The 26,196-nt window shown below is 33.9% G+C and overlaps 1 protein-coding gene across 1 annotated transcript in view; it reads left to right on the top strand.

The window, feature by feature from the left end:
* LOC150100244 (putative polypeptide N-acetylgalactosaminyltransferase 10) overlaps positions 1–13,873 on the top strand; it is a 217,351-nt gene extending 203,478 nt beyond the window's left edge. The window contains exons 9-11 of the mRNA XM_090402425.1: positions 7,202–7,312; positions 9,068–9,211; positions 12,541–13,873. Of these exons, the coding sequence (XP_090258551.1) occupies positions 7,202–7,312; positions 9,068–9,211; positions 12,541–12,693 (408 nt within the window). The 3' untranslated portion in view covers positions 12,694–13,873. The remainder of the gene's footprint in view (positions 1–7,201; positions 7,313–9,067; positions 9,212–12,540) is intronic.
* Positions 13,874–26,196: the final 12,323 nt, after the last annotated feature.

Here is a 26,196-nt window from a genome sequence, read left to right as displayed (position 1 = left end):
CAAACATATTTGAATCCACAGGCTGTTGATTAGGGAGTAGAAATGCTATTCACTCAGCCAACCAGGTTGGAATTTGTGGGAAATGTATTTAGCAGAAACTAAACATCCGTGTGAAAGAAAGTGGAATAATAAATTGCTCAGAGACTAGTCATTAATCATTCTAATTGATTAATGATTAACTAGTCTTATATATCAATTTGAAGGATTTTTAGAAAGCTCTTAGCAGATTGGAAGCTTTTTTTTGGGGGGGGGGAGATGGAATTAAGTTTTCAAACTATTCCTGAATGAAGTAAGAACCTTCATTCAGGAATAGTTTGGAAATCAGAATATAGAGATGTAAAAGTTGATATTCAGCAAGCTTTGGTGATTTGTGTATTGCAAATTCCAAGCTGCAGGATATTAAGTGAAACATGAAAGAATAAAAAAAGGGGAACCATAGTACAGGAGTCAAATCCAAAAACCTTTCATAACAATAAAAAAATGACATCTGGAGGAGATTTTTTGGTATTCATTTTGGACAGGATTCTTTTTATCTCATCATAGTAAAAAATCAATGAAACATCATTGAATGCTGTGTGTTTGTAGAAAGACATTCACTGAGCTCATTAGTACAAGAATAGGAAGAAGTAGGGAGATTAGCCTTTCTCCATGATAATGCAATAACGGCATCATCTGAGTGCTAATCAAATGGAAGCAGGGTTTCACAAAACTTCTGGCCACTAGCTCTACCAAGAGACCAGAAAGTATGATTGCCATTTGGATATGATGCACAAGTTTTCTGCTTTCATCATATCAGTTTTGACATTTTGATAATTTGCTTGCAACTATTTCAGGATTGAAGATAAGGATTTTGATGAAAGCCAAACTGCAATATGATCAAGTCCTTGCTTGTACTACTTTTCACTTCTTGGAGAACCAAGGATTAGATTAGGGGCAAAAATTTATAAAGTCGAATGAGGAATGAATGTTCCCATACCAATAATAATCATTTCAGTGATGCATGCATTGCAAATGTTTTGATCCGAAGCCAGTAATCCAATCAAGTAACGGGCATGGAATCATTGTCATCCCTCTTGGCATGCTTATAATACCAGATAACATGAATGAGAGTGGCTGCTTGAATGTTTCTCCACTAGTTGTGGTCTCAATTCGCTTCAGGACAAAGAACATTCATGTTATACTTAGAAAGATCATTAGTGAGGAAGAAATGTGAACAGCTGGTCTGAGATTGCTAGTGAGAACAAAGGCTTCATCATCTCTATCTGCTGGATTAGTGTAGTTGGAAACAGACACCACCAGTTGGAGTTAAGAATATTAAAATCTTCAAGGACTGTGACTTTGCTATTCTAAGTGGGACTCTCTCTCTCTAACATGTTATATCAGAGCAAACATAAATGAGTACCACCTTTGAGATGAAACATTGTTGGAGAAACTGAAATATGAATTTCTGTAATGAAAAGTGAGTGTAGTTTTGCAGATTGAAGATGAAATTGAAACATCATTGAAGTTGCAGCTAAGATCACATTTTTGATGCAAATGTGGAAGTTTGTGAGATTTCTCTTTATCTGAATGTAGTATGTTTCTCTTTGCTTGACTATGCAAAGAGAAATTGTTGCTGTTTAAGGATATTTAAAATTGTGGTGACACATTATATACTATAATGGATTCTTTGCTAAATTATACACAACTCTTTTCAGAAGAGTTTTTGGAATCCACCCCCTCCCTCCCAATCACTATTACATACCACTACATGGATTCCCTCCGGGTATAATTGGCAGAATAGTAGTAGCAGTAGTAAGATTATTTGGTAGATGACTGCTAGAGAGAGCATGATTCCAACATACTCTCTAGCATACAGTTTTTAGAATAATCATTTTAAAGTTGTATTCTCCAAAACAAGAAATGGTCGATCTGTGCACATCGCTTATATATCATGCTGGAAGAAATTGAGAAAAGTAATCAGGGTTTCTATTCTGAAATTTACACATGGTTTTTGTAACCACTTTTTTCTCTATGGTAAGTAAAATGGTTTATTTCTCTGAGTGATGATTCATGTACTACCTAATGCCAAGAGATGTTGCTTTTCCTCTGAGGGGCATGGATATCATCACACCTTAATGCTTATATACATTAGTTTGTTGTCAAATGCCAGCCTGGTTGACCGAGTGGTTAGTGGGCATGGATGTTTGATTGTCTTTAGGTGATGACATTTATCTTCCACCTACTGTGAGACCACCGCCACCTTGCATATTGCTGACCTGAAGTGATTTGAAAAAGTTTCATGTTTGGTCTCTTGAGCAGAGTTTCCAGACTATGTAAAATGTAAATGGATAAAATTGATAAAAATAGAAAAAAAACTATCCCTACCCCACCCATGGTACAAAATGTACTATAGGTTTACAAATAACCTTTTGCAGGTGGGAGTGAATAAATGAATAAAACAGTGGTTGCCCTCAATCTGATAGTTTAATCCTTTTATTTGGCTTAAGGATGTATATGATGATACAGGAATACAAACAGGCTAACCAATACGAAGATGTAAGCAGAGAATTTGTTTATTTTATTTTTTTATCCCACACATGAGAGGTACAAGAACCTATAGCACGTGAGTGCCTTGTTGTGAGGTGCAGATAACGGTTGAGAAAGAAGAACCCTATTGACATTCATCTTAAAGAGCTGTAGCTTGAAATTGTTGGGAAACACATCATGGAAATGGCTGTTCCAGAGGACAGAGGTAGAGATGAAATAAATGAGGAAGAGGAAAAGCAGGTTCAATGAGTTTGCTTGCAGTTGTACTGTAAAAGGATGTTGGACAACTACTGCTCTTGTTTTAACAGGCCTAACAGCAAACAGGAATGATGTAGATAAAGGTTGACATGAACTGAGGGAAGGGTCATCTATGAGCCAAATTGCTCTTCTTTGGATGGCAGCAAGAATTTCTAAGGAGGTTTTAAGTACAGATTTGGGATTTATATAGGGTTAGTATCTGGGTGGATGTAAAATAACTTCTTGAGCAGAAAAGAATGCCTAAGTTTAGAAGCTGTTGATGTGATGTATTTGTGCCAAGAGAGGTTAGAAGTAAATGTCAGTCCAAGGAGAGAGAGTTCATCTTGTCTAGTGATGTGTGTATTGCTGAAGATGAGGGAAGGTGAGCTGAGATTCCTTTTGCAAGAGAAAATTAGTCGGTTGCTGACCGACTGGACATCACTGAAGTTCAGCATATATTGTATCAACATTGTGGTTGTTTGGAATAATGGCTGAAGCATTTAACGCTAAGGGGGCCAATGTGTTATGTCTATAAATTGAATGTGTTCTTCAGGCCAGTTTACCTGTTTTTTGGGGTGAAAACAACCTGAATTTCCAGGAGGAAAAATGCTGACACCTTTGTATAAGACTAGCTGACTCACTTCAGATAAGATCCTTTATTTATCCTTCACAGGATTCAGACTTAAGTCTTTCCATCCATCCAAAAGGGCATGATAAATATCAACTGGAACTACTAAGGCGTTATTTTCAGAGCATCATTTTAGACTTAGAGGATTTGCTCTTTATCTTGCTTATCTCAAGAATAATGTCCACAGATCTGTTTTTGGTTCAATCTTTATTTATGGTAGAAGTAGCTGAGAAAAACTAATATATTTGAGATAGTTAAGGTGTGTGTTTTTTGCCAGCCTAGTTGGTAGAGTGGTTAGCGTATCTTCTGGTCATGGTATTGGATGTTTGTGGTTGTCTTTAGGTAGGAAATGAATTTTGTCACCCAGTGTGAGACCACAACCTTATTGGAGACCTGAAGTGGCTTGAAAAAGTTCCATGTTTTTGGAAACCCTGCTCTAGAGACAACTTTGTAAAAATCAATAAAAATACAAAATAATGTAAAATTAATGAAAATAGAAAAAAAATAATCCTTATCCCACCAATGTTACTAATGTACTATAAGTTTAAAGACAACACCATTCATGGATGAGAGCAACATAAAAGAAAAAACTAAAAATAATAATGAAAATAATCATTAGTGAGTTAAGTCATTAATTTTGTAATTGATGGAGAGGAGAACATATAAATATTTAAATTTTTTCTACTAAGGCTATCTTACAATTATATAAGAGATTACATGATATGAAACAAAATCACAAACATACAAATGGAATGTGAAGTTGGTTGCTGCCACCTACTGGGAATTGGTTTTTATTCCATCTTCTCTGGAGCATTTGATAGAATTTGGTAATAGATTGACAATAATTTGTTTTAACCGGAAGAGTTGCTGATGGCCTTGTTAGGCTCTTTAGAAAGTGTTACATGTTTAAATTTATCAATATGAAGCACTTTTTTCCTTCTATAAAAGTCTGTGATTTATGGAAATAGCATGATTAGAGGAGACTGTGGTCTGAACAAAACAGATAGTCTTCGTCTATTATCTATTTGTTAATAAAATTTCACGAACTCTTGAGATTATGCAGTAAAGAAAATTAGTGATTAGTATAAATGTAGCAGCAACATAATCCTTAACTCTGCATTTTGTTGCCATTCTGTTTCATGTTACACAATCCTTTATATAAATTTTATCTTCAGTCTTAGATGATGCTGTTGCTGAAAATTTGTGAATGTTATAACATGCTACATAAACTATATAAATTCTGATGAAATTGATTATTACAATTTATTATTTTTTATTTTTAACATACAAAAACTGATGTGTCTATCTACCGACCTATTAGTATTTCTGGTGTTGGTAGTGAAGATTTTAGAGAAGTTAGTAAGAACTCGCATACAGAAATGGGCAGACAATTATTCTATACTCTTCAGGGACCTGCATGGGTTTACTAAAGGAAGGTCATGTTTTATAACATTTTATAACAATGTTATGGCCGAGTTGGATAAAGGAAATGGATACACTATGATAATGTTGGATTTTTCTAAGGCATTTGATAGGATACCACACGATAGGCTGTTGCGTAAACTGGAGAATATGGGATTGGAACATAATCTATTGACTTGGATCAGGGGATGGTTAACAGACAGATATCAAAAAGTGGTATGCAGTGGGTGTGAATCTAACAGATTTAAGATAACCAGTGGTGTACCTCAGGGTTCAGTCCTTGGGCCAGAAATTGTTCAATCTATACATTAATAACTTCAAGCAGGGTCTATTATCAGATTTGCAATTGTTTGCTGATGATGCGAAGTTAGGCAGGGCAATCAGGGATGCTACTGATATTCAGCAATTACAAAATGATTTGAATAGACTGGAAATCTGGACAAACAAAAATGGCTCTCAATTTAATGTTAGTAAGTGTATAGTTATGCACTTCGGCGTGATTAGAGATCCAGCGGCATATTATGTTAGCGGGGTTATGTTACAAGAAACTGAAGAGGCAAGGGATCTTGGCGTATTGGTGGATAAGAATTTAAAGTTCAAAAGTCACATAGCAAAAGTTGCAAATACAACTCGGAGGATAATTTCTATGCTGAAGCGAACCTTGATATGTAAGGATAAGGAAGTAATTTTGCCTCTTTATAAGGCTTTGATAAGACCACACTTGGATTACTGTGCACAGATTTGGTCTCTGGGTTTCAAGGGGATAAAGAAGCTGTGGAAAGGGTGCAAAGAAAAGTTACAAAGATTATATCCGGATTATGAGGACAGATTGCAAGTATGTGGATTACAAACTCTGGTTAACAGGAGAAAGAGGGGTGATATGATAGAGGTCTATAAACTTTTGAAGGGGTGTTATAGCATTTCAAATGATGAAATTTTTCGTTATATGGAAGGCGGAGAGAGAACACGGGGGCATCCATGGAAGTTGAGGTTGTTCTCAGTCAAGAAAGGGGTAAGAGCTAGGTTTTTCTCTCAGAGAGCAGTGAGTGAGTGGAATAATTTGCCCTTAGGGGGTAGTGAGTGCATCTAGTCTAAATGAATTTAAGGGTAGGTATGATAGCTGGGTTGGGTAATTTACAGCCTCCCTCGATGAGTCCTTGGAGGTCTCAGATAATAATAATAAATATTATTATTAATAATAATATTTTAGTTTAAAATATGTTCATAAAAGTAGATAAAAATGAGCATAAAAATAATTGTTAAATACTTTCATCCTAAGTAAAAATTTGTGAGCAAAGCCTGATCATAACGATCCGCTAATTATAATAATGTGACTGTGTGTGGTTTAATGGACTGTGTTTTTATGAAAGCTGCCATAGATAGGCAAACTGCCCTTAAGCAGTTTTCATTCCTATAAACCATCTATGGAATATCTTGAAATGGTTGATGATGTCATGTTATGAGGTCTTTGTGAAGTGCAGTGCAAAATAATAGCATATGCTGTCATTAAGAACAGAGATGAATTGATGACTTATTAAATATTTGAATAAACATGTCTTCCAGTAATAATGGTTGATCTATTCAGACATCAACTTTTAATGATATGGTGTATATTGAATAATTCTGCAATTTCTTCATATGCTAAACATCTGTGGAACTTCCTTTATTTCTACAAAGCAAAATGCAGATCTTGAATTACAAAACTCTGTTTTAAGAGTATAAAATCTTTCCAAATCTGAAATGCTTTAAGGGAACCATATTGAGACAAACTAAAATAAAAAAAAAAAACCTGTTTGCATTTATAATTAACTTTACTGAGATATGTACTTTTTCATTTTCTCCAAATATTTTTATTGTTGTATACAATATACATAAAGCAAGTGTTTGTTCATGTTCCTATAATATAGAAAACCATATTAAACCAAACAATATTAAATTTTTATATTTAATATAATAATTTAATAAATTATTTATATAATTTAATTTTTATTATATTTATTCATATGTGGTTCCCCCCCCCCCCCTTTACTCTCCTGTCCCTTTTGGGAAGTTTGAGCCCTCCTAATAAGGGATTAAGTACTTATTTTTTTTATGACTGTAGTTCTATGTGTTCATGGAGTTGGTTTGCCTGTTCTGAGGGATGAAAAATCTGAATTTCCAGGTGAAAAAAACCCTCTACATCCATATGTGATCGACTAACTCACCTTTAGTAGAAAGAGACTAGATAAAGGTTTTCCTCATGTCATGGACAGGAATTGAACCCAGGTCTTTCTGACCAATGACTTCATCTATACCAATATGGAAGCTCTTTTTATTATATATAATTTTTAATGTAATTTTTAATAAATAGCTAGGAAAGAGTCTTTATTTTATTTTATTATTTAGATTCGCAATGTAGCTGGCAACCTGTGTATTGACACCAGATTCCGTGGACAGAATGAAAGATTTGGATTGGAAAAATGCATCAAAGATTCTCCAACTCAAGGAGGAGAGCAGGTAAAGGGAACAATATCTGTAATTTATGTCACAGATTTTTTTTGCTAATGCACTTCAACCACTTTACTAGCATTATAGTTTATTTAAAATATAATCCTGTTCTTACTTTGAAAATTCTTACTAACTATATTCAGTTCTAATAAAGAAAGCTTTAACAGATTTCAAAAACATAAACCAATAAACTGATATTGCATTTATAATAGTACAGCTAAATAGCTAATTTAATAAAATTATTCTTTCATTCTTTCTTTAGTTTGCTATAGTGTTTTGAATGAGGATAATGCTGTTAGTATAAAATAAATCTTTTGATCTGATTAAAATATATAAAATATATATAATAGTGGTTTAAAAATAGGTCGGTTTTTTGGAAGATGGATGTAACACACATGCATTGGAAAGTCAACTCCAATTAATTTTTGGCAAATGAGTACTTTCCATTATTTAGTGAAGAATGTATTTGCATGTATAGGCAAATAGAACAAAAAGAAGATAAATTTTGATGAATACATTTGGTTCATTTGGCAAGTAAATGGCTGCTACAATGTCAGTGTCCATTTGTGTTAAATTCAAGTTATTTTTATTCAGAATTAATATGTTTAAAAATCAGCTTTATATAAAATTAAATCTAAATTATATCTAAAAAAAAACCAAAAAAAAAAAACCAGCATATTGTATATTGATGATATTTACTACTGACTGTGAAGATCTGCATTGACTATTCTGCTGCCTAGCAGATGCGAGTAACTCTTATTGCCTTGAAAAAATGAAGGTGTGTGGTGCACATCTTCTGACTCATGTTTGAAATTTTTAAATGAAAAGTGTTACTGACCCTTCCAAAAAAAAGGGGGTTGGAATCCTTTCACTCAGAAAAAAGGATTCCTTTAGAGCAGCTTCATGAGGTAAACATTTATATAAAAGTTTATAGTTTATATAAACATATATATTTTGTGTAATAATCTTATAATGTCACCTTTCACTATAGTGAAATAGTCTTTAAAATAGCATAAAAAAATGTGACACATTTGATCTCAGAGCAAATGTAGTCATACTCTTACTGTGTTGTTGTTTGCTGTAGTGAGAGTTATATTATAATCAACTAAATGCAAACGTGTTTTTCATTTTGTTTGTATTTCCACACAAAATAAGTATATCACCCTGAATGTAAATATTTAAATAATGAAGATTCCCCCCACCCCCTGAGATAGTGTCTCAGAAATTAAAATATCTCTCATCGTTTAAATTTTGTTTGTTGTTGTTGCTTTTTTTGTACTATGGCATGGCAAGTAATATGTGAGAAATATTTTTCAGTGTGGAAATACATAATTGTCATCATCAATTTCCTGATATATATCCCAAAGGGGTGTTCAGGTTAAACAACAGCACTACATGATTAAGTTTTAATATTAACGTAAACTTAATCATGTAGTGCTGTTGTAGTAACCTGAACACCCCCTTGGGGGTATATATCAGGAAATTGATGTATTTCCAACTGAAAATATTTCTTGCATGTTACTTGACATGCCATAGTACAAAAAGCAACAACAACAACAACAAAAAAAAAAAAAAAAAAAAAAAAAAAAAAAAAAAAATTGAAACAATGAGAAATATATTTTAATTTCTGGGACACTGTCTCAGGGGAAAAAAAAATCTTCACTATTTAAATATTCACATTCAGGATGATATATTTATTTTTTACATTTAATTTTAAAGATCATTTATATTTCTTAAAATAAGATTACTTTTTTTTCCTCCTAGCAATTTGTGTTAACTTGGCACAAGGACATCCGTCCAATGAAGCGTAATGTTTGCTTTGATGTATCCAGTTCTGAAAATCATGCTCCTGTTGTTTTGTGGAGTTGTCACGGCATGCAAGGGAACCAGTTATGGAAATATGATATAGTAAGAACTATAGTGTATATCTAGCAAATTCCATATTAGGATTTTTTTTTCATATTTACATGTTTTAAATGTAAAGTAACTGATGTTTTTTAGCTTTAGCAAGCCAAACTATTTGATATTTATTAATATAAATTTTATCATTTCATTGCCATTAATCTTGATTTATAAAGCAAGTTTTGGATTAGTAGCTAGTATTTTAATGTATATAAGTTATTATTAATTCTTATGACTCATATTAAAGATAAAGATCATTCAAGGCAGTGTAACTGCCATACTGTGAAACTTGTATTGCATTGGTGTGGGGGTAGAACCCGTACAGCTCACTGTGTGTGTGTGTGTGTGTGTGTGTGTGTGTGTGTGTGTGTGTGTGTGTCAATAATCCCTCCCATCAGAAGTTGCAGAATCTGTAGTCCATCAGTTCTATGGGTGGGAAGTGTTCAAGGAACTCTGTTTTTGAACAACTGGAGGAGCTGGCAGTCCTTGGAAGAAGGAAACTGTGGTGAAGACTATTTCAAACAGAGGTAAATGGAATGAAAGAGAAAGGGACAAATAGTTTGTTTGGTATGTTTGGAACTGGACATGAATGGATATTGACCAGCAGTTGCTTGTGTTTACAGGCTTGAGGGAGAGTGGAGGATTGGTTGTAGCCACTTCAGTGGAACAATGCCCATAAAAAGTGCCTGTAGAAGAGACATAAGGAAAAAACAGAACATCTATGGGAAAATGACTAAGGGAGCATGTTTGTGAGAAGAGGGGGTTCAGGAATTAACTGGATCATCCCCTTCTAGACAGCATCAAGCATTTTTAGAAAGGTGCACTACTCCATATATAAGAACAATATTCTAAGGTAGGGTGGATTTGGGATTTATACAGTATTAGGAATTATACGGTGAAAAATAATGCTTTGGGCAGAAAAGGACACTGAGTTTTTTGGATGTGGAGGAGGCTATGGATATAATGTGCTTATGCCAAGAGAGGCTAGAATGTGGGTTAGGCTAAGAATAGAAATAAGATCTTTTGTGGAGTACTGAGTATTACCAAAAGTAAGGAAAGGTAAAATATGAGTGTTCTTGCATGAAATAATAGAACTGTGTTTTGGTAGCACTGAAGTTGAGATTATCCATTCTCCATGGAAATATGGCAAGGAGATTGATATTTAAGCCATCGATTGTGGAAGATCTTGGAATATACACACACAAAAACATCGCAAGGTTTGCCAGAGATTACTGTCACCAGCAAAGTTATGGCTAGCATTTGAAATGAGCGGTAAGGTCATTTGTGAACAGGAGAAAGAGCATGAATGAAAACACATTGCTCTGGAATATTTCAGCATTATTGGGATGAAGAAAGGAAGCCATCCATCACAACATGTAGTGAAAGACAAGACCAGAAAGACTGGAGAGGAAATTGGCAACTCAATTGCAAAGGGAAGGCCTGAAGAAATGCCCTGGAGAAATGTCTGGGTTTTCATTACACCATGATTTTCACCAAACCTTTTCATAGCTTGCAACTGTGGATGGTTAATGTTTGAAAGGGAATCTGCTGTGGCTTGAGAGTGGTGGAATCCATACTGTTGGTCACTTAACTGGCAAGCTTCCAGCTGGTGAAGGAGTTGGGTCTTCATCCAATATGAGTATAAAGAGACAATAGTGTGATGGCTAGCTCTTATTTCCTTTCTTTAATAATGGGTGAATATAAACTTGTTTCCTGCTGTAGAGTTGATGCTAAAGGAATATGAAAGATTGTAAAGATGACATAGGATGTGTGTTAATTCCAGAGCACAGGTTTTAAGCAAAGTTTAATGGTATCCAAGCTATTCAGTATTTTTCGATCTTTGGAAATATAAAGCTGCTGGTTTGGTTGGCCAAATGGCTAGCATATTTTCTCTCTCTCACTCACTCACAACAGGCTATCAGAGAAGGTGGATCCTCTCATGGATATGAATGTTTTCTGATGTCTTTAGATGGCAGATTTATTTCACTACCTAATATGAGACTGCTACCTTACTGGAGTGCTGAAGTGGCTTGAAAAGGTTTTGGGTTTAGTGAGAAATTCTGCTCTTCTCTAGAGTAGGATTTTTGCATTATCCTTTAGACTACACATGCACACAACCATCATCCTGATATATACACTCAAGATGTATACAGGATAGTTTTATTATCATTAACCTACTAAGCATTTTCTCTTCAATTTAATCTTGGTCTTCTAGGCACTACTACCTGCATCTAGCCACCTAGATCTTAGTCTTCCTCCGGTTTTTTTTTTTCCTGCCATCAAACATCTGCTTAGCTATTCTTTTCCATCCCATTTAAGTTATCATATAGCACATTTGATTCTGTTTAATACCTTCATTTTTAGTGTGATGCATGAATGCCATCTAATTACTCCCCAAATTTTTCAGTTTGAGAAAAATTAGAGAAGTAAACAGATCGGATAACTTTTATTTAGCCATACAAATTTTTTAATTTAGTAATTTGTAATATATTTTTGGCCTGGGTGGAGAGCATCTCTTGCTTTCCTGCAATAGTGTGGCTTGGATCTTTGTGAATATCCTTTAGTGGTAAATGATTATTATCATCCAATGATAGACCACTACCTGGTTATTGAAGACTGGAAATCTTATAAAAGTTCCATATTTAGTCTCCAGAGCAGGATTTTTGGATTCTTTCATGGATGGAATTGTTTTAAAAAATAAATAAATATAAATAAAAATAAATTCTGTAGCTTTGTGACTCTTTTCATAGTTACATTTGTTTGCATTTTTTGAGTAGTATTTACTAACTTTGTTGTATTACTCGTGAATTATCTCTTTATGACGTTTTTGTATTGTTTATGAAATATCCATGCAAAGTTTATTTATTTTTATAGAATTAAAAATCATGTACCTTCAAGTATTTACTTTTTTTGTTGTTCAGCAATTGATTTCATCTTAACTTTTAATATGAAGAATTTGGATAGAGAAATTAGAGTTACATCAGAAATGCACTGTAGCAAACATTTCACTAAATGAGATTGACTCTGAATGTTAACTGTTATTACCTTTACTGTTTGATTACAATTTAAAGATAATTTTGTTTCATTCAGCTCTTGATATAAAAGAATAAATGATGAGCCTTAGATTTTTCCTCTTCTCAAATTGGATGAGAGGAGTTATACCATTTAGGTTTAAAGTCTTAATATAAAATAAACCATTATTATTTGATGTATAATTAATTTTTGATTTCACTAATGTACATTTTGATTTCTTTATCAATGAATTTTAATTCAGTTATATTGCTTATGTTTCTTTTGTACTTTCTTTGATGGTAATAGTATTTTTTCAATTTCAGGCAAAACAACAGCTCTTTCATCCTATTACGGGAAATTGTTTAGATTGTGATGAGGAAAGGAGAGAACTCTTTATGAGTCCTTGTGATCCTAAACGAGAAAGTCAAAGATGGAAATTTGAACACTACAATTCTAGTGCCATTGCAAATTGGTGAAATTTAATATGAATGATAGCAAACAATTTGATGTATTTTAAGTACTCCAGAGAGTTCCTAAGGTGAGCTTGACTATGCAGGCTCTGTTGGTGTTCAGTGATTTCAGTGCTTTCCTTTTTCTTTGAGAAGAAAAGTTACTATCAGAATGAGAACTTGCATGAAGATAGCGATAGGTTTGGTAGTTTGCAGCTGAACATAATGTTGGTGTGAACTTGTAATGAACATAGCAGATACAGCATTTTGCTTGCAAGAAAGGGGGGGGGGGGTGTAAATATCTGCTGGCTGATAAATGCAGTACATACAGAGTGCCTGAACAGTAACGTAAAGCTGAAGATTCACATGTTTTATCTTAGTTTATTATTTATTCTGTTTATGATACTTATCACTGTGCCATGAAACACATTTTCCCATATGAGTTTGAACTTCTATCTATAATAAAATGCCTTTTTATAGTATATAAATGACTGTACAAAAAAATAAAACTGTGTGTGTGTGATGCATGAATATGTGTGTGTATACTATATATAGTATATGTACATATATACATGCATCCATTTGCACTTGGCACAGCAATCAGATTATTCCATATTAAGATTTTTGATACAGCTCTTTCAAGCAATTTTGTATTTTATTATGCAGATTGTGAATTGAAAGTAGGAAATGCTAGCTATTTGAAATGATGAACGATTGTAAATGATTAAATGTTTTGTACAATTGATGATGGCTGATAATTCTGGCATTTCTGAAACTGTGATTAATTTGCTTAAAATGTCTCTAGATTGAAGTCAGAATGACATATTTTGCTGTAAATTTATTATATTTTTATTTCGTAGTCTACATGACAAATCCTGTATAATTTTAATAATGTAAGAAAGCTTTTGAGTGCACTAATGAAGTTCGAAACTAGTTATATTTTTCTTCAAAAGGTGAGAAACACGACATTGGCATGAACTACGCTACTTCAAGACACTTTGATAAATAATAAATTATTCGGGGTTTGTGATAAATACAGTATATAACTAATTTTCTCATAATGATATAAAATTTTTAATGGTGCTTTGGTGTCCGAGATATTTACTAGATTATTTTCTGTGTGAATCATGTGGCAACTCAGGAAATCTGCTGTGTATAATAACTGATTTATGGGGATGTTTTACAAATAAAGCAGAGGTTTGGTTAATTTTGGATTAGTTTCTTTCTTTGTAACATTAAGCAACTTATATTTAATCACATTAACTTTCCTAAATTTTTGATTCATTCCTTTTACACTTAGTCCAGACAGTAATCTGTTGTGCTGAATTATTTTCGTACATAGCAATGCTTATCAAAATAGTATATCTCTCCAGATGCTTGGAATATGCTACTAAAATTCCTGGTCATATCATAAATCAGAATAACAGAAAGATTGTTTTAAACAGAAGATGATGCATGCCAAAATACATTTGGTGGGCTAGAATGGCCTTTGATTATAGAGATATAGTCAGGTAATGCTATACTCCACATTTGGCATTTAGGGAATAATAAGTTTTAAAGCACAAAAGTTTAAGTATTTATTCACATTTAAATATGTATTGTATAGCTCCATAACAATCAATAAAGCTTTATTAATTAACAATTAATAAAAATTAGATACTTTAATGTTTAATAATTCAGTTAATTAATAAAGGTTTGCCCATATCAATTTATTTAAATAGCACACCTTAAACTTTTGAAGATTACAAAATATAAATATTCAATTATAACTGTAATTGTAATCATAAGATAGTTATATATTTTTAAATAACATCTAAATTTTCTTATGCTATTTATTCCTATATAGTGAGTACATGTCCAATGTAGTATTTGTCCTTAGCAAAACTTTGTTTTTGTGCTATGCTGTTAGTGCAGTAAACAGCATATTTGGATCTTCCTATTCTGACAGAAATTAAAATCTGATAATATTTATCTGAAATAACTCCACATGCTAACTTCTCACTAATATCTAGAGATTTGGTGAGCTTTGTCAGTGCTGCATGAGCTTATTCCTAGTCAGGAATGTCACTTGAATGTGGATGTGATTTTTCAGTGGTTACCCAGCTTTGTTTCTAAAAAGTATCTACCTTGACTCAAAGTAGAATTATATACTGGGGGGAGGAGAGAATTGCATTATATATTTCATCTACATAAATGATCAAAATGGTGACATCAGCTTGGACAAGCAACCAAACTTCTTTGACAACAGAAAATATAATTTTTGGTAAATTGTAATATGATTATCACATTTTGAAGCTTCAAATTTGCTGATTTTGTTCATTCTTTTCTATCCTCATTGCATTTTTTATATAATAACTCAACACTGACATAAAATGGACTCGGATCTGGTGACCTCACTGATCACTTCTGCAAACCGACACCAAAGCTGACCTAATAATCAAAAAAATTACTCATTCAGATACGATGTGATGTTAGGAATGTCCTGTCATTGATAGTAAAATTGTTTATTATTCAGATGTTATCTGAGTGATACTATTTCTATGTTGCCATCAAGAGAGATAGTATGTGCCCTTTGTTGAAATGACACAGGTTAAATGTCTGGAATGCAAGGAGCGTAATGACTCTTCAACTTAGTGAGCTCATACAGAAGTGGCAGAGTCATCTTATGCAGAAAAGATAACCCAATTGGAAAACATGCCATTAACCCTGACATAATATGCTTATTTCATTGTTTTAGTTGCCTTGATATAATTGAAATAAGTTTCTTTCAACCAGCCAACTTGCTGGATGAATAACATACACAGAATTATTTAATGGACATTAGTTGAGTATTGTAGATGTTACTTCTGGAAGTATTTGTACTTCAATATGAAGGATTCAAACAGAATTCTAAATGTGATAGATAATATGTTAAGAGCAATTGTATATTCTGAAAAAAAAAAGCCATTTTTCAGGGTATAGGACTATCAGTGATTTTGTTATCATTGACTTCAAACTAATACTTGATCCCATTTTTTTAATTTACATCTGAAAGTATTTACAAATAATATTAAGTGTGCTTATGATAAGTTTTGTATAACAAAGCCAGAGTAAAAGTCTCAGTACCACTCAATAGCAATGAAACCTTTTTTTTTCTTGTTTTAATACATTGCTAGGCCCTTTGGTCAGAAAGACCTGGGTTCGATTCCTGTCTGTGATGTGAGGAACCTTTATCTGGTCTCTTTCAATGAAAAGTGAGTTAGCTGGTCTCATATGGAGATAGAGGGTGTTTGTCACCCGGAAACTCAGATTTTTTGCCCCCTCATAACAGACAAACCGGCTCCGTGAACATGCACAGATTAGTCAAGAATATTTCAGAGACGGTCCCTCGCAGCCATAGGCCTGATTCATCACTATACCAGTCCTGAGCCCAGAAAAAACATAGGGGGATCGAGATGGTGCCATACCTCCTCGTAAAAGGGGCTCACAGCCATTGTATCATCATCCCAAATAAATAAAAGTACTTTGCTGAATGCCCAGAAGAGGATTATTAAATACTAGAACTTCAGTGTAAATGTGCATATTATAAACATTAATTCTCTTAACGGGGTGCTTAAGGGTCAAAAGCTGTATAACTGAGAGGAGACCTCCACATAGCCTTTAAAGGAATGCGGAGAACCGACCAGGGCTTCTGACCTAATGTCCAATTCTCACCTTCTCGTGGTGCACCCTGTTGGGTATCTACTTTGATACTGAACGAACGAGGATGGGCTGGCAATTTGGGATTTAGCCGACCAAATTGTATTCTTATTGTATAATAGATTTAGTTTAATCCTTTATCCCAGTGAGAGCAAACAAAGTTTGCGCCTGAAATTATCTTCAGGACTAAATATAGTGTTGTACTATCTTATCCAGTAAGTAGTGCAACACCAAGGCAACTCGTGGCAAAGGTGGAGCAAGCTACCAGGCACAGTCGGGAGATACTGTATTCTTATTGGTTAAACCAAAATAAAAAATGATGGTACAACATGACAAAATTTCATGCCGGCTGGGGCGTCGCCCGGTTAAACAAGGCCCCCGTTGTTTTCGCCAGGGAACCAGGGCGAACAGCAAAAAGTCAGCTACTGGAACAAATCTGAAAACAAACCCCAACTCAACATCACCAGAGTTAAAGATCGGTACTATCAATGTAAGAAGCCTGAATGGCAAAGAAATGGAGCTAGCTGAGGAATTAGATAAGTACCAGATCGACATAATAGGGGTGACTGAAACAAAAAAGACCAAAACTGGTGAGATCTTTCTGAGCAATAAATACAAAATGTTATATTCAGGCAATGACAATCAAGGAAAAGAAGGAGTAGCCATAGTATTCAACACAAAATACGAGGCTAATCTTCTTGAATGGCAGTCAGTCTCAAGTAGAGTAATGTGGGCAAATATGAGAATGGGGAACTGGACAATGAAACTTATTTGTGCCTTTGGTCCCACAGAAGGTTCTACTAAGGTAGAAGTGAAGGAATTTTTTGAGGCTTTAGAAAAAGCAACTGACACAATGAAAAAGGAAAAGTTGATCCTTGTTGGGGATCTAAATAGTAGAGTAGGAAATGATTGTGAGACATACAAAAATATTTTAGGAAAATTTGGAGAAAAGAGCAAAGCTAATAATAATGGCAAATATCTGTTGGATTTCTGCTCAGGACATGGACTGGTTATTACTAACACCATGTTCCAACATAAAAATGTGCACAAATTCACATGGAGAGAAGAGGCAAGGAATAAGAAAAGTCTCATTGACTATGTTATTGTTGATAGTGATGTTTTCTCCCTGGTGCAGGACACCAGAGTGTACAGAGGATTTGAAATTGGAAGTGATCACTATTTAGTCTTGAGTAGGATTAAATTGAATTTCATATTGAAAAGAATAACATGTAAGAAAGTTTTAAAGCGAATAAAAGTTGAGCAGCTCTCAGATGTGAACTGTAGACTAAAATACAGAAATATTATTGAAAAGAAAATGAAAGAGTTTGAGAACAGGAATCAAACCTTGGAGATTCAGTGGCAAACTCTGAAGGAAACATTAATTGATTCTGCCAGAGAGGCATGTGGTGAGGTTGTGTGCAAGGATAAAAAAATCAGAACTCCCTGGTGGACACAGGAAGTTAAAGAGGCAATGAAGGAAAAGAAGAAAGCATATCAAAAGTTCCTGGCAAATAAGTCAGCTTTTACTCTTACAGAATACAGAGACAAATGTAAGAAAGCTAAACAGTGTGTAAAACTAGCTAAACAAAAGTCATGGGAGGACTTTGGCAAGAATATAGAAAATAAATATCAAGAAGGTGGCAAAATATTCTGGAGGTTGTTGAAGAAGCTTAGGAATGGAGGAAAGAGTGCTGTAAAAGGAATTAGAGATGATAAAGGTGAAATGAAAACAGGAGAAAAAGATATCCTTGAAGTATGGAGTAATTACTTTGAAAAACTGCTAAATGAAACAAGCAGTGATGACAGCACAGTGATAAAAAAACACTGACCAGGCATGCAGTCAGGAATACATATCCATACTTGAAGTAGAAAAAGCCATCAAAGGCTTGAAATGTGGAAAGGCACAGTAGTAGATGATATTCGACCAGAAATGCTGAAGTATGGTGGTATAAGAGTCTTACAGTGGCTGCACTGCATAGTTCAGAAAGCCTGGACAGAGGGACGAATTCCCGATGATTGGAGTAGAGCTCTCATAGTACCCATATATAAAAAGGGAAATAAAACTGAATGTGAGAATTACAGAGGTATTTCCCTGCTGAGTGTTCCTGGCAAGATCTATGCAAGTATACTTGAGAAACGGTTGAGAAGAATTGTGGAAGAAAAGCTTGGTGAAGAACAAGCTGGATTCAGGCCAAATAGAGGCTGTCAGGATCAGATCTTCACTTTACGACAAATAGTCGAGAAAGCATGGGAATATAACAAAGATCTGTATTTAAGTTTTGTCGATTTGGAAAAGGCATATGACAAGGTGCCAAGAGAGAAGCTATTCAATACGCTGCAGTTATATGGTGTCAATGGGGCATTATATCAAGCAATACTTAGTCTTTATTTGAGTTGTGAGTCAGCAGTTAGAATTGAAGGAAGTACAGGAAGATGGTTTAATGTTAAATCTGGTGTGAGACAAGGATGTACATTATCCCCTCTGTTATTCATTATCTATATGGATCACATTATGAAGGAATGTGGTATTAAACCTGATATCAAAATTGGAGATGTTAATGTCAGCTCTTTACTTTATGCGGATGATGTTATACTTCTAAATAAATCCGCTACAAGTCTGCAAGATTCTCTGACTAAATTGAATAGCTGTTGTAATAGATATGGTATGAAGGTCAGCAATAAAAAGACAAAGACAATGAAAATAGGCAGAATCATTGAAAATGTCAACTGTGTTGTGAATGGAGAACCTGTGGAACAAGTAAAACATTTCAGCTACTTAGGCACAATTTTTACTGAAGATGGTAAACTAAATATAGAAATAGACAACAGAATCAGCAAAGCTGGTATCGTGGGAAGTCAATTGAATAAATTCATATGGAATAAGAAAGAAATTAGTCGGAACACTAAATTAGCTGTATACAAGACTGTGTTCAAACCAATTTTAACTTATGGATCTGAGAGCTGGGTTAGAAGTAAAACACTTGACCAAAGACTAGAGACCGCAGATATGAGAGTTCTGAGAAAGATTAGAGGCGTGAACAGATGGCATCAATGGCAATATCATATTAAAAACGAGGATATTAGGAAAGAACTTGACATTGTCAGCATCCAGGAATGCGTTAGCAGAGCTAATCTCAGATGGTATGGTCACTTAAATAGAATGGGAGAGGAAAGATTAGCAAAACAAGTGTTCTCTGCCAGGTTGGCAGGAAAACGACCCCGAGGAAGACCAAGATATAGGTGGATTGATACGGTACAAAGTGCCTTAGACGATAGAAATATAAGATCTGATAATGTTGGAGTCTTGACAAGTAACAGACTGATTTGGAGGAAAATTGTAGATAGGAAGTTAGTAATGATGTAATTTTTTCATGTAGTACTGTCATATCCTGTACACCCCTTGAGGGTACATGGCAGGAATTTGATGATGATGATGATGATAATTCTCTTAACAATTTTCTTCCTTTTCAGCACTGCATCTCACCATTTCATATTTTTAAAAGAAATTTAGCTGGAAAAAGCTATAAGTATAGCAGCCTTCATAATTCAACATATAATTAAGGTTTAGTTAATTCTTGGGATTTATTGATAATGACGAAAGCTGAGTTTTATTGAATGCTCCTCTTAACACCAACTAAACTGCTGGAATAGCCTGATCCATGTGCTCTCTCTCTCTTCCTCTGCGTGCATGTGTGTGTTTTGCATGCTCATTAATGTTCCTCTTTGTAAGAGAGAAAACCTGAGATACATAGTGAATCCTTGACTTGCAGTGTATGACTTATGATGGTCACCTTGCTCCTCCACCCCATGCTGCCATGGTCTTAATGCTATCTTCATGATTATTTAAGAAATACCTTTGTTCAGGCTGTTGCTGTTATTGAGAATGAGAAACAGTCAGAGACTTTTGGGAGGAATATAATTTCTTGCAGATGCAGCATGGAGTGAGATGATAGTGGAGTATATGAATGGTTTTGGAAGAAGCTGCTGAAAATATTTGTTCATACATTCACAGGATTTGACAATCCTTACAAGGGATTGGTGATGAGATAGTGCATCTAGCTAAAGAGTTAGCAGTTGAAAATGTAGAGCATTTGTTGGAAGCCATGGAAGATTTTGAGAACTCTACTTCCTCATCAAGAAGAGGATGTAGAGTTCTCAAAAAGAAGCTTACACTGAAAAAAAATTGGCAGAAGTATTAGCCTCTAAATTTTTGGTTGTTTGAGGAAATGGATCCCAAAATGAATAGATTTAGCAAAGTAGACAGAATGATGTAAGCTGCAATTGCTTGCTGCAGAGAAATTTATGCAGAAAAGAAAAGGAAACATATACTGACTGAGTTGGATGTAATGTAACAAATTTTTAAAGAAACCCATTCCTGCTATCACTTCATCCTCTGAGGATGAGCTTAAACCTTCCACATTTTATGCATCTGGTGACCCATCCTCAGAACACTTTGTTATATTTCCTGAATTTGTTATTGTTTGGCTAGCCTCCTCTGCCTCTTTTGATGAATTGTCCAATTAATTAATAAACGGAAGCTTTGTATAAGTATTCTTGCTTCATGTTTCCCCCCCCCCTGATTATTTTACTTAATTAAACATAAGTGCACAGAACTATACACTTACGTTTCATTATTTATTACAGTACAGTATACAGAAATTTTGTGTTATAATTTTTGCATTATTACTTCATTATAAATAAAGGGTAAAATTAGTATAAAAAAATAACAAAACAGACCTATACATTTTAGCATTCAGGCATGTTCATTGTTATCATACCCTTATGGTTCATGTGGTGATTTCTGACTTAGAGGTTTATCAATTTACAACAGGATCATTTGGAATCCTGCCATAAGTTGAGGACTGCCTATATTAGCAAATAGTAAATGGAACATCATTGATAAAATAAAAATAAAAAAAATCTTAAATTTTTCTTCATGGCTGCCATATGTCGAAAAATGTATTTCTGTTTGTTAGCAAGAAGGTGTGAAAAGTGTCATCAAAAATCTCCCTTTCAAGACTTGCTTAAAGAATTGCAATTCTTTAAGCAAGTTTGTTACTGATTATTACTTCAAATTCTGCATAGTCTGTTTTAGCACAGTTTGAACAACTGCGCTAGAATCTTATTAAAATATATTTTTCAACAAACCTGTGTACATGTTCAGATTAACATATTTAGATGATAGATACAAATCTTGTATGCAGAATTTCAATTGAATGTTGGCATATTCATTACCTGCAATGTTCATCTCCCTATGATTAAAAAAAAGTGATTTCCATAATGATCTTGAGGACATAGCTTTTTTCTTGATTTGCAAGACACTTTCAAAAGCATAAAATATTTCAAACATCTGAGTGCAACTTATCTGTTGAATGCACCTATATAGCACATACAACAGAATTACTATAGAGGCAGTTAGTAGTGACAGTGCCTTTTGGTTGAAAAGACCTAAGTTCAGCTGCATGTAAGGCATGAACATTTATAAGAGCTTTTAATTGAGCCAGTCTCATGCAGAGATAGTTCTTCCTCCTGGAATCCTGAAAAAAATAAGCCAAAAAATTCTTTTATTGACAATGTAATGGACTAAGAAGATTAACTTTAGTCAACAAGACAGGCATATGCTCAGTGCCACAAAAGAAACTATTCAAGAGTGTATCCTAATTGGCACCCCTCTGTATGCATGGTTAGGTAGGTAATTATGGTCATTGGACTGAAGGTCCCATGATTAGCCTTCCAGTGGCTAACTGGCTGCTTTTGTGCATGGCAAGTTCTAAGAAAAACCTTCAATTTTCTATAGTGATGTCATCTCATGCATTATGTACCATGAAAGGAATCCATGGTGCAGTAGTTAGATGTATTAGATACATTCACCGAGTGTATCTGATCTATTGTTAATAGTTCTTTCATGCTAGCCAAAAAATACCAGCTTACATGACTGAGGGGGTTTTTGCAGTACATATATCCATATCGTTAAATGCCACCAATCACAAGGAAATCATCTTTTATAGTGAAGAAGCGACAAATCTGTTTTACTTTCAGTAATTATGATTCAATTGCAGTACAAGCATTTATGACAACATCTTGTAGAAAATCAGTAATGATCCTCATAGAGTTTATTTTCGACATTGATCATAAGAAAGACTGAAATGATTCAAGATATAATAGCTTCGATAATGGCTATTAGTTGAAACAGATATTATTATTATTATTATGAGACACTTCCAGGGAGTCCAAAGAGATATCCTGTTAAGCCTATTTTAGATTCACTTCTATGCTGTTGTATGTATGCCAAGTAAGCAAAATGTTATTTTGGTCTATTAAACAGGTTAGAAAATTTTAAAAAGATTAATAATTAATTTTTATGTGCACCGAAATTAGTGATTAAATTTTATAAGTAGATATTCAAATTAAACATAAAACATAAAAAGTAAAGATTTATTTTAAAATAAAAATTGTTTTCAGTCTAAATAGTGTATTGTACCGTATTAATTATTAACTTACAACTATAAATGATATTGTATTAGAAAGAACTGAATCATTGTTTTATAATTACCAAAAATAAAACTGTTCTTTAATTGTTTTTATTAAGAATATGAGCCGTAGCCACGGTAGCACGAGATTCTTAATCTCGGGGTCATGGGTTCGAGCCCCACGTTGGGCGATTTTTTATTTTTATTTTTTTTATACAGATTCCTTGTTTATCAAGTTCGAATATTATAATACATTAATTTCAGAATGCAATAATAAAAATTATTATCAGATAGTTTATTATTTCGGTGAACCTAAATTTAAACTTTACTTTTGGATTTAGTTAAACCATAAAGAAGGGGAAATTATATATAGATGTCCCCTCTCAGCAACTCTTTTTAATATCTACTTAAATGAAATAATAATAAAATGGAGTAAAAATTTACATCAAGAAATTAAACTTTCTCCTACAGTTAACTTAAACACTCTCCTCTTTGCCGACGACCAAATAATAATTACAAATTCTGAAGATAAACTACAGAAAGCAATTTTAAATCTAAATGAGATATCCAAAGATTATGGTATGATAATATCAACGGAAAAATCAAAAACTATGGCCTTTAAAGGACAAGATCCAGCTAGAACTAAAATAGTAATAGATAACAAGATCTTAGAACAAGTGAATTCATTTAACTACCTAGGATATATGATCACATATGAAAAAGATATAAACGTAAAAATTGCAAAATATTTAAAAATAACAGGTGTAATTAACTCTACATTTAAACCAAACCTAGAAACAAACCAGGCTAAAAGTATACAATACATTAGCCCTACTGGTCTTAATGTATGGAAGCGAAATTTGGACAATAAAACAAAAAGACAAACAAAGATTTACAACAGCAGAAATGAAGTTTATGAGAAAAACTGCAAAGTATACCCTATTTGATCACAATAGAAACGAAGATATTATGAAAGAATTAAACCAAGAACCAGTAATAGAAAAAATTAAAAAAATATAAACATAAATGGATGGAACACGTTCAAAGAATGAAAACAGAAAGATTACCAAAACAAGCCTTAAAGTACAAGCCATTGGGAAAAAGAAAACCAGGACGTCCTCTTAAAGGATTCAACGATGACTTCTAAAGCCGGAACAGGCCATGCTAGGCCTAAATCCTTGATACGCATGACGATGATTTTTACTATTTATGTATAATAATAATTATCCTTGTTTATGATCAGTGCAATCTGGGTGAAACTTTTGTATAGCGATTTTGAAAGAGCGTTTCTGTTGCCAGACAGATTCCTGTGTGATTTATATTGCAGATCAAGATACTAATCTTGAATGAACCACTACAAAGGCCTGCTAATCTCTTATTTAGTCTATCTATTTATAACCGAATAAAAGTTCAAAATTGGGCTCGGTTATAAAACACCCCACCTTACTAACGCCGAGTTAAATATGTGAGATAAAACAATCGGTGAAAGTTTTTTAATTATTTTCTTTTATTTTTGTTTAAATTCAATTAATGAAAATTGTTCATTGGGCACTAAACGTTAGACCTGGTTCCACGATTCATATACGAGACTGCTTTCCACACGAAAAACACTAAAATTTCAGTCAAAAGAAAATTAATATTTGTTAGGCAGATAGTGCACACAGTATGCAGATTTTTAAATTATGTTATCTTGCTTGATTAAAAACGGTATCGAAAGCGACTACTGTTGCCTTTCAAACATTTCATAAAATGCAAATTTTAAATTGACTATAACTGTGACACCCCACCTTACTAATGCCGGGTTAAAGATGTGAGAGAATTTTCCTATTTAAATGGTACAATTCACTAATTTTAATCAGTTATACACCAGAGTCTGCATACAAATTATGATTAGTTAGGAAGTTGAATAGTATAAGGCAACAAGAGTTTCTGCTCCTTCCCACAACAATTTATTAATTGGATCCTTTGAGGGCATCACATCAACTACTTTGTCTTTTGTAGAGCCCCCCCCCCCGTACTCCCCCCTCCCTTTTGGAAGGGGTCACCTATGTTATCGTATACTTCATCCACATAGTGCAGTTGCAAGGAGGATATGACATTTTCCCTTTGCTTGGAAAAGCCTGGATTCGAATTCCATCAAGTACAACAGGAACTTTTTATAATTTTTTTCAATTGAAATTGGGCAAAAACGTTATTCGAAATTGAGTTAGATGCTTCCATCAGGATGATGCATGATTTTTCATTTTTTCAAACAAGTTGGCAGTCACAAATTCAAGATAGACTGGCCTCATAGGATTTTGCATTATAATAGTTACACGACTGTACAACAGATTAATTATCCACTCAAGCCTTTCATTTCTCATGAGGACATGAGAAATATTTAGAAATCAGTAAGGATTTGATTTCCACAGCCGAGGTTGAGTTAATTACCATGACGTGCTAGATAAAAGGGATGTTCTTAATCCTAACGATTAAGAATACAGCAAAGATCGATTAACTCTGAAATCTGTCGAACACTGGCTTCGAAAATGCTCCCCGTCAGTACTAGAGTCGAATCTATAACGGCCTTTTCTCTTTAGGTGAGTCATGGGAGTTGCAACGATGCTGTGCAGGCCACTCCCTAATATAATTGCCTAACAAATATCGCATTTTTGTGTTGGGCATGTTATTTATTTTAAAAAAATACACCAATATTCAAATTATCACCTTATGAATTATTTAAATATAGTCTAAAAAGCACTGGAATTTTTACCTTAATCGCTTTCATATATTTTTTTTTCTATATAGAATGTGTGAATATACTTCAATTTAGTCAAATTGAAGTATATTCACACATCTTCTCATTGCTTATCTTGCACTTTAATATACAGCGATGTAGTTGTTTTGCAGAAAAACGAAAGCAGTTTGTTAACTCTGTTTTGTTGTGGCCACTTTTTTTTTTTTTTTTTTTTTTTATCGCGATTTTATCCCGATAGGACTCTTCACCCTCTCTGGGATCTACAGGATGAACGATAAAAGTAAATGCGTCACAAGTACAACTCGAAAGGAAATACTGATGTCCAGATATGAGAATAGCTGCTATTAATCCCACCCAACCGTAGATAACGCTGAAGAGCCATAGCATTGAAAGTGCCCAAAAGAAGATTTTCAGGCATTGGCTAAATCCATCAGTGTTAGCAGCGGAAACATTCACGGTTTTATCTTCGAGCATAAGAGCTAAACATCCGTATTTAGAGAAGAATTTTGATAACAGGAAAGCTTTTCTCGGTTAACAACATACTGAGGACTGAATAGATAAGGGAAAATGTCTTTTAGTCTTGCATGGTAGGTGAACTATTGCATTAAATGGCATTATTTTTAGACGAGAATTCGGCTATAAACA

Source organism: Typopeltis vanoorti, chromosome 13, assembly GCF_054136105.1.
Source record: "Typopeltis vanoorti isolate ZY-2024b chromosome 13, IOZ_Tvanoo_1.0, whole genome shotgun sequence".
NCBI classification, from domain to species: domain Eukaryota; kingdom Metazoa; phylum Arthropoda; class Arachnida; order Uropygi; family Thelyphonidae; genus Typopeltis; species Typopeltis vanoorti.
This window is presented reverse-complemented; position numbering and strand designations above follow the sequence as displayed.